Below are 12,112 nucleotides of genomic sequence, written 5' to 3' on the forward strand. Positions count from 1 at the left end.
AGAGAGAGAGAGAGAGAGAGAGAGAGAGAGAGAGAGAGAGAGAGAGAAAGTAATTATTATTGCAGTTTACCCTGACTGCAGTGCTATGGTCAGAGCTGTGAATTGTCTCAGGCTGTAGAGCAGGACACCTCAGCTCTAGGGCTAGGACTGTAGCACAGATGGAAACCTGCAGGGTGAAAATACCCAGTGAGAGGGCTTGTGTGGCTCTTCCTTGATTCCTTTCTGTTAGATTTTTCTCATGATTCCAGTGACAAAGGAAATCTTTGGAAAGATCTTTCTTTCAAGCATATACCTCCTGACTTAAAGTTCACTAGATCACCCAGATAGCCATACCTCTCTCCAGTATTTGTTCTTCATCCTTGGCCTTGCCATGAACCCATGGGCACATTTTACCTCACTAATTTCTCCAACCAGAAGCAGAGCTGAAGTTTTCTAGCAGACAGAACCCACACTATGAAAATCATAGTTTGCCTGATTGCTAGTGATGCTCATAGTTTGCAGAACATCATGTTCTATGTTAAGTTGGTAAGAGGCAGAGGGATGGGGTCAAGGTCATGCCCTCCTCTATGTCAGAGTGAGGACTCACGATGCTATTCCCAGGTTGTGAGGATTGATGGCACCATGGACAGCCCTCCATGCCTCAAGGTGACCCACAAGACATTCGGCACGCAGAACAGCAATGCCAACATGATCTACTGCCGCCTGAGCATGCCTGTCGAGTGCCACTCCTCTTTCAGCCACAGCCCCTGCCTAGACAGTGAAGCCTTCCAAAAGAGGTGAGGGAGTGCAACAGAGGTACCAACTGTATCTGCTCTTAGATTGTCTTTCTGCCTGTGTGTGTGTGTGTGTGTGTGTGTGTGTGTGTGTGTGTGTGTGTTTACTTTACCACAGCATAAGAAGTCAGTTTATGATGGCTTCTCTCCTTTTAGTCAGCTAATAAAATGAGAACACAGAGGACTACAAGGATAAATTTCTCTGTAAAGTGTTTGCCGTGCAAGCATCAAGTCCTATGTTGAATCCCAGAACCATATTTGTTTGCTTGTTTGTTTGCCAAATACCTCTACTCCCAGGGCTAGGAGGGCAGAAACAGATAGGTCTCCGGTGCTCACTGGCCAGGCAACAGCCTCTCAACAGACAAAGTAGATGGAGGCTGAGGAAGAGCCCCTGAGTTTGATCTCTGTCCTCCACACTCGTGTGCATCCCTGTGCATGTACTCCTATACATACACGTACACCCATGTACCTTCGCATACATGCGCACATTTGCATCTACATACATATATATGCACACACAAGGAAATGAGTATTTGTGTGTGCATATGAGTACACGCAAGGACGTGTGTGTGTGGAGGTGCATTGCGAAAGTAAGAAATCCTGACAGCTAAGCAGAGCCACATCTAGAGCAGAAGCTTCTGCTCTCCTCGGAATTTCTGAGCTTGGGCCTCTTCTTGTTCAAAATTCTTGCAGAATGGGAGCAAAAAGCCTGCTTTGTGAAATGAGAAATTTCTGGAGACCAGTTGCCGTATTTGCATAGCTATGGACATTTCCCAACCTTGTTTCTGTATGACTCTTGAATAATGTGATTTCTTCCTTTCTGTTAGGGAATGGATTCCTTGCTGCCTTTCCTTTGATGTCTGTTTTTAATCACTGATGTGTGCCTACTGTCTTGTCCAAATCTCTTGTAGCACTGAGGTTTTGAATAAGCACAGCTGCTTGAGGGAGCATGATAACCCATTCAGATGCATCTCTACCTAAGTTATTACAACTCCCCCTTCCTTCTCCACACTAACTTACAACCTGCAGCAGGGAGAATGTTGGAAGTCATAGGACTGCCTATGGCAGCAGCTTACAAATGAGCAATTCCCAAGACCAATTACACTCACTTGTGTATAGAAAACAGCCAGTTTCCTCAACCTGCCTTGATTGTTAAAGGTAGATCAATTGCCTGTCAGAACTGTGGGACTCTCTATACAACTGAATAACTAAAGCGTGGATTATCTCCCCCTAGGAAACAGATGCAAGAAATACTCTCTCACACAACAACAGTAAGTAAATGTGCTCAATTATGGCTTTAATTATTTTATTTGCTCTGCCTGGTAATATGCCCCATACAGCAAAGATCTGTCTAGAGATTTTCTTAAATTGTCAATTACTCTGTCTTCTAATATACATTTGGACGCTTCGAGAACATTTCTTTGGTGTTTCTCAACTAAAGAAAAGAAAGCGGAGCTCAACCTGGAGCTCCTAATTGGGTATCATGTGTCTTTGCCACCCATTGCCACCAGGGACCCATCACTGCCTCTCTGATTGAAAGAAACATGAGTTGGAAGAGTCCCAATTAAATCCTTTTGTCTGCACTTTTGTGTCAACTTCTATGAGTCGGTTCCCTGGTGTCTCTGTTTGGTGCCAGGAGCAATCTTGAAAGCAATCAAAGAAGGAACAGGAAGCCAGCCGGAGGATAGTAGCTACTTCAAGTTCCTTTCTGCAGCGACAATAGTCAGGAAAATGCTTCCTAATTTCCTTCTTTTGTTCTCCCTTAGCACCTGTTGTCCATGAGAGAAATACATGCCACCTCTTCTGTAAAGTTACCCTTGAGCTCATAAACCAAACAGCACACACACATACACACAAAAAAAGATTCTTGCTGCTATGTATGGACACTGTGGCCAGCATTTTATATATGCTCCCATTTAATCTCCACTTAATTGACTTAATCACAACCCCTGTGAGATACTTGATGCTGTGCAGAGAGAAGACAAAAGACTTACCCAAGTTCACACACTCGTAATCACTCTTCAACAGAGTACTCCTTCAGCCAGACATAATGACACATGGAAGGAAGGTTGCCACCAGTTCAAGGCCAGCTTGAGCTACAAAATGAAACCCAACTCAGACAAAGAAAAAGAAACCTTCTGTTTGTGATTCTTCATAAAAATGAGAGAGTGGGCTACTGACTGGTTTTTTTTTTTTTTCTCTCAGCTCTCCTCCCAGACAAACGCCACTCATGCACTCTGTTATCCCTTCCACAGCAATGCTACTATGCCATCCGCATTTTTGCTGGGCAGGACCCATCATGTGTCTGGGTTGGATGGGTGACTCCAGACTATCATTTGTACAGTGAGAAGTTTGACCTGAATAAAAACTGTACTGTGACTGTCACCCTGGGTGATGAAAGAGGCCGGGTCCATGAAAGGTAAGGGGGTCCCAAGAGGCTCCTTTCTCTCTACAGCAGTCATTTAACCCTCCCATCCCTCACCCCAGCTGGAGAAAGCATACACACCTATACTAAAAAGTAAACAGGAACTTAACAAGATTTCAAATCATTAAAGAAACTGAGGTCACCATGACAGAGGTTTGTTTTGGCACATATATAAATCACAATCCAGGGCCTGGAGAGAAAGATAAACAGTTGGAGTCAGGGACCCTCTCCCCATTTGCTCTATGATTTTGAGGTAGGCCCCAGTTTCTACAACATCAGAACAAGACAGAAAAAAACCCTTGGCTGAAGAGAAGCCAATTTGGAGGAAATGGAACAGATGAACAGTAGCACACAGCAACTGACAAATCAGAGGCCCTGTCCCAAGAGTTTATACTGTCCCAAGACATAAGGAACATAAAGAGACATGGAAAACCTGTGAATAACATCCAATGAGTAGAAATTATGGCTCTTTGGGGGAAATACATTTCAGGCCCACTAGGTCATCCATAATCCACTGACACTGCTGCCAGGAAAAATCTTTGCCTAGATGTTCCCCAAACATGACCTTAAAAGTCATGCCATATCATCTGCCTATTTCCTCTCCTCTGGATGTGGGACATCTTTTCCCTGGACAGCTGTGTAGCAACGTGTAACAGATCCTTCTCAAGTAGGCCTTCACACCCTAAAAAGTCAAGAACCCTTTTCAGCCACTGCTTTTCATACAGAAGGGCTCATCAAAAGCTGTGGCCATGGGTGAGTCATGTCACTTATCCTCATGGCAGACCCCAGTGACCAGACGATTAAAAGCACAGGCTCTGAACTCAAGCTTAAACACTAACTGGATTTGAAATTAATTCTCAGTTACTTACTAGCTGTGTGAGCTTGAACTTTGATCTCCTAATATATAAAATAAAATAAGTATTCAAATCCCAAAGTGCTGTAAGAAGTGAATAAGTTAATTTGTAAAAGAATGCTTAAGACAGTGACTTACCTCAAGCACTTGATAAATATTATCTACTACTGTCAACAGAGCAAGGCATGATGCACTGTGGTGCTCAATAATTCTTAGTTCCTTGTCTGACATAATAGGCAATAAACACAGAATTGGATTTTACGTGTTTCAGGGCATTTTAAATTTGGTGTCTTTAGAATACACACAAAGCCTGCCAGTTCACAGTACACAGCTCAATACGTCAGTAATTGAATTCTGTAATTTAAAAAGCAGGGATAACATGGCTTGAGTTCAAACTTCATAGAAATCTATCCATGGCTATAACTGGAAGACACCGTTCGTAGAGGTCTCTGCCTAAGGGTACTCATTCTGAGAAAAACAGCACCATTATTGCCCCAAATAAAAGGAAATGAACGGGATATGTATTCAGGAAGGAGATTCCGACTTACAGGAGAAAATGGTAGACCTCTAGAAACAGAAGGAAACAGAGCTTCTTAATTCAGCATGGATTTTCTGAATAGTTCAGAGAGGTAAACGGCCTTCAGGAGGTAGTGTTCGAGGATCTGTCCACTACACAGTGCTGAATGCATGTTCTGGGTTCATTGACACAACTAAGAGCCACTGCGGGAAGCTAGGCCAAGCTATCAGACTGGCCTGAGTGTGTCCAAAGAGGTTTCTCTAGCATCGAGTAAAGAATCAATTCTTTGTTAACCTTAGAAAGGCCATTACGTCACTTGAAAGGCTCAGGGTTTTCAGCTGTTGCCTGCATATGAGGAGGAGTCAGAACTGACTGCTTCTTGCCACCACCCATTGTGAGGGCTTTGTGATACATTGTACATTGCCTGCAATTAAGAAATGAGAGCTTGGGATGTAGCTCAGTGGTAGAGTCCTATCTTACTATGCATAAGATCCTGGATTTGATTCCTACAACCCCAACAGAGAAAAAAACAAGGAACTTGGTTCGGGAAACTTAATGGCTTTTAGTCATCCCAGCTTGTTTTTAAATGTAAAGGCCACACAGAGTTCTACACTCTGGTAGACAGCTAGTGAGAGGGGAGCCTAAGTGGTTATTTAGGTGTTTAGGCTATGTAGTAGTGCGGCTAGCAGACTTCTAGAGAGCAGGGAAGTACAGTGTGGCACAGTTCAGGGAGCTGGGAGGCCATCAGAGTCAAGCAGTCTATCTGGACCCTAGTTGCCATTCCAAGGAATATGGACCAAGTTCTCGAACCCTTATGGCCTGTGGTCCTGGATACCAGACGGGGATACTGGACCTAGATTACTGTTTCTGCTTTTCATACCAAATTCCTCTATAGATTTGACTAAGGTAGTTTCTTCTCTCTGCTTTGATTTCCTGTCCCTAAAGTGGGAGTATTAGCCATCTCAGTATCAGGAGACTGAATTGCCAGTGAGTTGGGAAACAGTGGTTTGAATACTCAGGTTTTTGGAAGGAGGCAGCATGCCATGTTGCCACATCTCCGCACACACCGGTTCCTGCCTGAGGAAATTTAGTTGAAGCTGAATTATTTCATTAAAAAAAAAAATCCAATGAGCTAGTGGTAAATTTTCATAGAGAGAACTCGGGGGCATTTTACAAGTGAGCTGTGATTACAAACAGCCCAGACCATGTTCTGTAACACCTTTCTTCTCTCTGGTTTTCAGTGTGAAACGCAGCAATTGTTACATGGTCTGGGGTGGGGACATTGTAGCCAGTTCTCAAAGATCAAGTCGGAGCAATGTAGACCTGGAGATCGGCTGCCTTGTAGATCTGGCAATGGGCATGCTGTCCTTCTCAGCTAACGGGAAGGAACTTGACACCTGCTACCAGGTAGGTGTGGCTTCTGCAGCTGAGCTGTTGTTTTGGGGTTTGGGCCTAGGATTTTATGGTTATGTACCTCATCCTCCTCCATTTTCATTATCCTCCCCCATCCAGTTGGTGAGCCATGCATTCTCCTGGCCATTAGATTAGCAAATAAGCAAAACCAGAATGATTCTTTTTTTTTTTTTTACAGTTTATTCACTTTGTATCCAGGCTGAAGCCCCCCTCCTTCATTCCCTCCCAGTCCCACCCTCCCTCCTTCATCTACACCCAAGCCCCTCTCCAAGTCCACTGGTAGGGAAGGTCCTCCTCCCCTTCCATCTGACCTAGTTTATCAGGTCTCATCAGGATTGGCTGCGTTGTCCTCCTCTGTGGCCTGGCAAGGCTGCTCCCTGAGGTGGCCAAAGAGCCAGCCATTGAGTTCATGTCAGAGACAGTCCCTGTTCCCATTACTAGGGAACTCACTTGGATACTGAGCTGCCATGGGCTACATCTGAGCGGGGGTTCCAGGTTATATCCATGAATGGTCCTTGGCTGGAGTATCAGTCTCAGAAAAGACCCCTGTGCCCAGATATTTTGGTACTTTTGCTCTCCTTGTGGAGCTCCTGTGCTCTCCAGGTCTTACTATCTCCTGCTTTTTTGCATAAGATTCCCTGCACTCTGCCCAAATTTTGGTTAAGAGTCTCACGATCTGCTTTGATACACTGCTGGGTAGTCTTTCAGAGGCCCTCAGTGGTAGGCTCCTGTCCTGTTTCCTGTTTTCTCCTTCTTCCAATGTCTATCCCATTTGTCTTTCTCAGTGAGGATTGATCATCTTACCCAGGGTCCTCCTTCTTGCTTAGCTTCTTTAGGTGTACAGACTTTTGTAGGTTTATCCTATATTGTATTTTATACAGAGAAAAATGTATTGGGTGATTTTTTATATACCAGTCATTAGGAAACTGCAGCCTTTTCTTATTGAGCTCTGAAAGGTTATTTATTTACTCCAGAAGTATTTCTCTGGAGCTTTATGTTGTCTGTGCTAGGTAAGATGGAAGATTAAAGATTTAAAGGGTGAACAGAAATATTTGTCACTTTAAGATATACTTATTTACACAAAATAGAAACCTATAGAAACTGTTGTGTTCCCTTCACAGAGAGGTTATTGATGCTACCAATAAATGCCTAATGTGATCCCTTCAACTCTAGCTCACAAATCACACATTTTCCTATTTCATAAACTGTAAACTTCAATAGAATTCCACAGGAAAAACCTTCAATTGCACAGCTGTCATTAACCACCAAAGTCAGGTGTGTTCTTCCTGAAAGCCACGTGAACCTGGCAAAACGTCATGTACTCTACTTCTTTCTTTAAATTTTGTGATGAATATTTATTCCTCTAAAATCTGAGAGATACTTTCAAGAAGAAACCTGTCTAGCCAAACATGTCTCAAGTACCTGAAACAAGGAAACTGCTTTGTTGATCTTTATCGGCAGTACGACAGTAACCGTGAGCCTAGAGACCCATGGAGCCTACTGTATGAAATGCCATATTGGGAGCCATATTTCCAAGCATTCTCAACACCCTTAAACACAGGGTAGTGAGTTATGTGTATGTGTAGATAGAGTCTGCTGTACAAGTTAAGAGAAGACCTTTACCCCGTGAAGAACAATCAGAGGAAAAATCTTGGTCATGAAGAGCAGTGTTCTAGGGAGGTACAATGAATAAGAAGATTAAATGACAGTGGGCTCTATAATTGGTAACAAGGGTTCCATCTGGAGAGGGAGGGAGGTTATCCTTAGAAATATGGAGCTATGGAAGGTCTCTGAATAGAAGACTGTTTGCAGTAATGAAGGAAACTAAACCTAGTCTCCTAGATCAGCAGCTTAGATAACCACAACAGATATGTAATACCCAGTTGTTACAAAATAGCTAAGAAATTTTGGGTCAGCCCCAGGTCACCGTCTTTGGATTGCAAGGCCTGTAGGCAGCCAGGTGCCTTGCCTCTGCTTGGGGAAATGAGCCAGGTATTTCTCAAGCACAGCAGTCATTCCATTTCTGAAAGGTTTGTTAACCATATGTGATAGGTCGCCCAAACTCTGTCTGCATGTCAGGAGCCCTCACTGGCAGGGAGGCAGCCCACCTGTCTCTCCAGTGGTTCTGGCAGCGAATGGCACACACACAGAACCCCCTCCTATGAGGTGAACAGTCAACACTTGGCAAACCTGGCAGCTGGAGGGCCTAGCCACTTCCAGAAAAATGTTATCTGTGAAGCCAGACTCTGAGGAAGAAAGTAAAAAACTGTTCTAGCATTTTTCTGACTATGATGCTTCCCTTCACCCAAATCCCTTAAGAAGCTTTTATATACATTACTGCCATCCTTCAGAATCCATTAGTGTTTTCCCATTAACTTCGGAAATGGCTGTACTGAAGGGCCCGTTCTGAACTGCAAAGAATTCTGGAGCATCTTATAACTTTTACGACCAGTTGGACTTTGGAGATCTGCACACATTAAGGAATTAGCAACAAAACAAGGTGGCATTTGCAACAGCAGTGACCTTCCTGCCTTAGAGAAGAGTTTATGTGGCTAACAAGATGCTACAACCAGAAAATGTTCATGTGGCAACTTCATCACATCCTGCGTGGTGATTCCTACATAACTCCAGGCTGGACCATTATCCTCTTTAAGTCAGGTGTGAACATGCCCTTATGGAGCATCTCCTTTATTCTGTACATTCAGCTCTTCTCCAGCTGCTCAGTATCCACATCCAAAGACCATTGCTGGGTGGCAGGGTAGCAGGGCTCTGCTGGGAATCCTTAGGAGGCTCCTACTCAATAGCCGTTTCTAACCTCAGTGAGACAGAGGCATGTCCACCTATGTGCCTGGTCCCTGGCAGCTGGATCATTATTATTCCACAGCTGTAGTCACTTTCATTTTTCAATTATCTCAAGAGGAACAGGCCAGCAATATTTACACACTGGCCTTCAATTCAGAATAGACCAAAATAATGAGAGAAAGATTCTCTGAAACAGTGTTTCCAGGCCTCCCGTTAAATTGTGCTATGCAATCTAAAAACCTTTCTCTTTCCCACTTAATGAAATCAGTAGGAAAATGAGAGCAAAAACATACACTAAAAGCTAGTCCTGAGTAACTGCCTCATACCAGCTATGTATAAGACAGAGTCAGTTGTGAGATTCGAATTTATAAGAGAGGCTAGCTATAGACTCTGGCCAGTTTCTAGGGCCCGACCTTCACCCATGATTAGAAACGGGATGTCTTGTCAGCACAAGGACAAATAGATCAGCCGGTGATAAAAAGAACCATAGCTGCAAAAAAAATGACACAACAGCCCAAGTCCAGCTGTTATGGCATTGCACAGGACCGGGGGCAGCCCTTCCAGCTGGTGAGCCCTCCCAGGGAGGAGGCCAGCTCTGTGCTGCCTGTCCATGGAGCAGCCACTGGCACCTCGTGGCATTTGATGATATTTCTTGTCAGACTAACTGACTTGGCTGGGAAATCACTTGTATCCACTTTTCCACATAACAAGTTGCCATAAAATTAGTGCTTAAGACGACCTGAGCTCATTACTTCAAAGGGCTGCAGGCTTGCCCGATGCTCAAGTTCTCACTAGGCCAAAACCAAGGCAAGAGGCTGGGGTGAGCCAGCCTCTTCTCCGAAGAATCTGGAAAGAAACCCTTTCTGAGTTTTTCTGAGTTGTTAGCAGTACTTCATTCTTCATGTTGTAGGTCTATTGTTCTTAGCTCCCCTGTCCTTGCTGACTGGTAGCTGGGTCTCTCTCTATGAGCAGTGTGTGTCTACAGTCCTTAAACATGGTCCCTACATCTGCAAAGCATGTTCCTCTTCCTATACTTCAAATCTTTCCAACTTTCCCTTCTGCCTCCACAAAGGAAAAATAACCTCTGCTTTTAAACTACCCTCATGCAATTAGATAAACCCCACATCTTTCTCCAGCTTAAGTTCAACTGGTTAACAGCTTTTCTTATATATACATAATCCAATTTTCCATTAGCATAATACAGAAATAAACCTATGGTCCTCCAGAGCCTTCTAGAATTATGTTCACCACATCACAGATACCACTTTTTTCCCCTCCTGTTTTTAGCAAGGAGCCGTCGTTTGTGTTTTCTTATTTTAGTCCTAAACAAAAATCAGCACCGTTCATCATGGTGAGAATAGGCTCAACACAAGAAAACATTTTGTCTCAAGTCAGGTGTGAGGAGAGCCCTGGTCTTTGGTTGATCAGTTTATGAAGTTTGCAAAAAGTCATCCTTGAAGGAACAGAAACCACCTTGTATAAGGCAGCTTACTTTCCAACGCCAGTCTGTTTAAATGAGGAGCTTACTCAAAGAAATTACAGCCTCCACATGTTTGCTACCTTTCGATTTGCTAGAGATAAAATGAAGGCCCTAGGGATGAGGCACTCTTAGAGTACAGTCAATATATCCACTCATCCTTGAATTTGTAGGCAGGGAGAGTTGCAACAATTCCCTGTTGACTGCGCTTACTTCATGATAGTGGAGGAGTATCATCTAAGTTTGTATACATCAAAATGAACAAGTAATAAATGAAACCCCTGATGTCATGTGCAAGTGCCTCCTGTAATCATCAAGATGCAGAGAATGTCAAATCCTTTAATATAAATATAGCAAGTGAAGAGATTGAAAAAGGCTACAGAAGCCTCCAGAGTATCCCAGGGAGAAGGCAAGGTCATAGTCCAACGAAGAACCTCAAGGTCTTTTGCTATAGACATTGATTCTCAATTGTAATGTGTGTCAGCCTCTGGCAATGTCAGAGCATTAGGATTATGATGTGCTCATAGATACATAATGGGTATAGGACAGAGAAGTTCCATCTTGTTCTACAGTGTTCAGGTTAGCTCCCCGAACAAGCTACCAGTGCAAAATCTCAACCAGACTGAATTTTGACTGCAGGATGTGTTGAACCTGTGAACCTGCCATTTGCCTTCAGAAATGATCCCAAGTCACCACCCAGACATGCTGCTGTTCAGTAACCATCAGTGCATTGTCTGTTTTTTGAGTGATAGCAGCTTCTGGCCTTTATGATTCTACTCCTGAATTCCAGAGAAAGCTTGGGCTGCAAGTACCTAAGGAAGAAAGAGAAGCATTGTAAGATATTTTATTCCAAAGCAAGAAGTAGTTAAGGCCTGGAGCAGTGACAGTCTCCAGTAAGACATACCAGGCCCCTTCAAATGCCTGACCAGTTGGGAATGGCCAGCCAGCCAGTTATCTTGTCTCATCTGAACTTAATGAGATGACTGACTACTAAAGCCAGTGGTTTAGCAAACTGTAATCTGACAGCAATGGGCAAACCTCTGATTTGTTTTGGTTTCCAGGTAGAGCCTAACACCAAAGTATTTCCAGCTGTCTTCCTCCAGCCTACAAGCACTTCCTTGTTTCAGTTCGAACTTGGAAAACTGAAGGTATTTTTCTGTCCCCTCATTTAATGTCTGTGCCAAGGGAAGGCAGCACTGGCCAGCATGGGGGAACCCCAGGCATCAGAACCCAGGGACGAGTCTCACTTCTCATCCACCTCCCTGCCTCTCTCAATCCATTATAATTTGTTGGGAAGTTGTGATGATAGAATACACCTTCTCGTTTTCCTTTTCTCCCGCCCACTGAAAGGATGAATGAGTTCTCACACAACCCCTTGGGAAAGCCTCTGGAGATCCTCAGGAGACATAGACCTCCTTTCCTTTACACTGGTTATATTGATGATTCCGAGCCAGGTGCATGATCCAGCAATGGAGACTCTCCCTATGACATGCCTCTTTTCCTCTCTGATGTCTTTCTGCCTTGCCCCAGAATGCAATGCCCTTGTCAGCAGCCATATTTAAGAGTGAAGAGAAGAACCCCGTCCCACAGTGTCCACCTCGGCTGGATGTCCAAACCATCCAGCCTGTGCTCTGGAGTCGCATGCCCAGCAGCTTCCTCAAAGTGGAGACAGAGCGGGTGAGCGAGCGCCACGGCTGGGTGGTGCAGTGCCTAGAACCCCTGCAAATGATGGCACTCCACATCCCTGAGGAGAACAGGTACTAGAGGGCCCCATGGAGGAAGGGATGGTCCTGGTAAGCCAGGAAGCTCCAGAGGGAACTGGGAGCATCTTCAGGGGACCCTAAGATGTCCC

At 44.2% G+C, this 12,112-nt stretch overlaps 1 protein-coding gene across 1 annotated transcript in view; it reads left to right on the forward strand.

Annotated features, from left to right (window-relative positions):
- Ryr3 (ryanodine receptor 3) overlaps positions 1-12,112 on the forward strand; it is a 530,745-nt gene that overhangs the window by 335,426 nt on the left and 183,207 nt on the right. Inside the window, exons 29-34 of the mRNA XM_055599056.1 lie at positions 601-776; positions 2,008-2,044; positions 3,029-3,192; positions 5,810-5,975; positions 11,322-11,408; positions 11,791-12,017. Of these exons, the coding sequence (XP_055455031.1) occupies positions 601-776; positions 2,008-2,044; positions 3,029-3,192; positions 5,810-5,975; positions 11,322-11,408; positions 11,791-12,017 (857 nt within the window). The remainder of the gene's footprint in view (positions 1-600; positions 777-2,007; positions 2,045-3,028; positions 3,193-5,809; positions 5,976-11,321; positions 11,409-11,790; positions 12,018-12,112) is intronic.

The sequence above is a fragment of the Psammomys obesus genome, unplaced genomic scaffold (genome assembly GCF_907164565.1).
Source record: "Psammomys obesus unplaced genomic scaffold, mPsaObe1.curated_primary_1811, whole genome shotgun sequence".
NCBI lineage: Eukaryota > Metazoa > Chordata > Mammalia > Rodentia > Muridae > Psammomys > Psammomys obesus.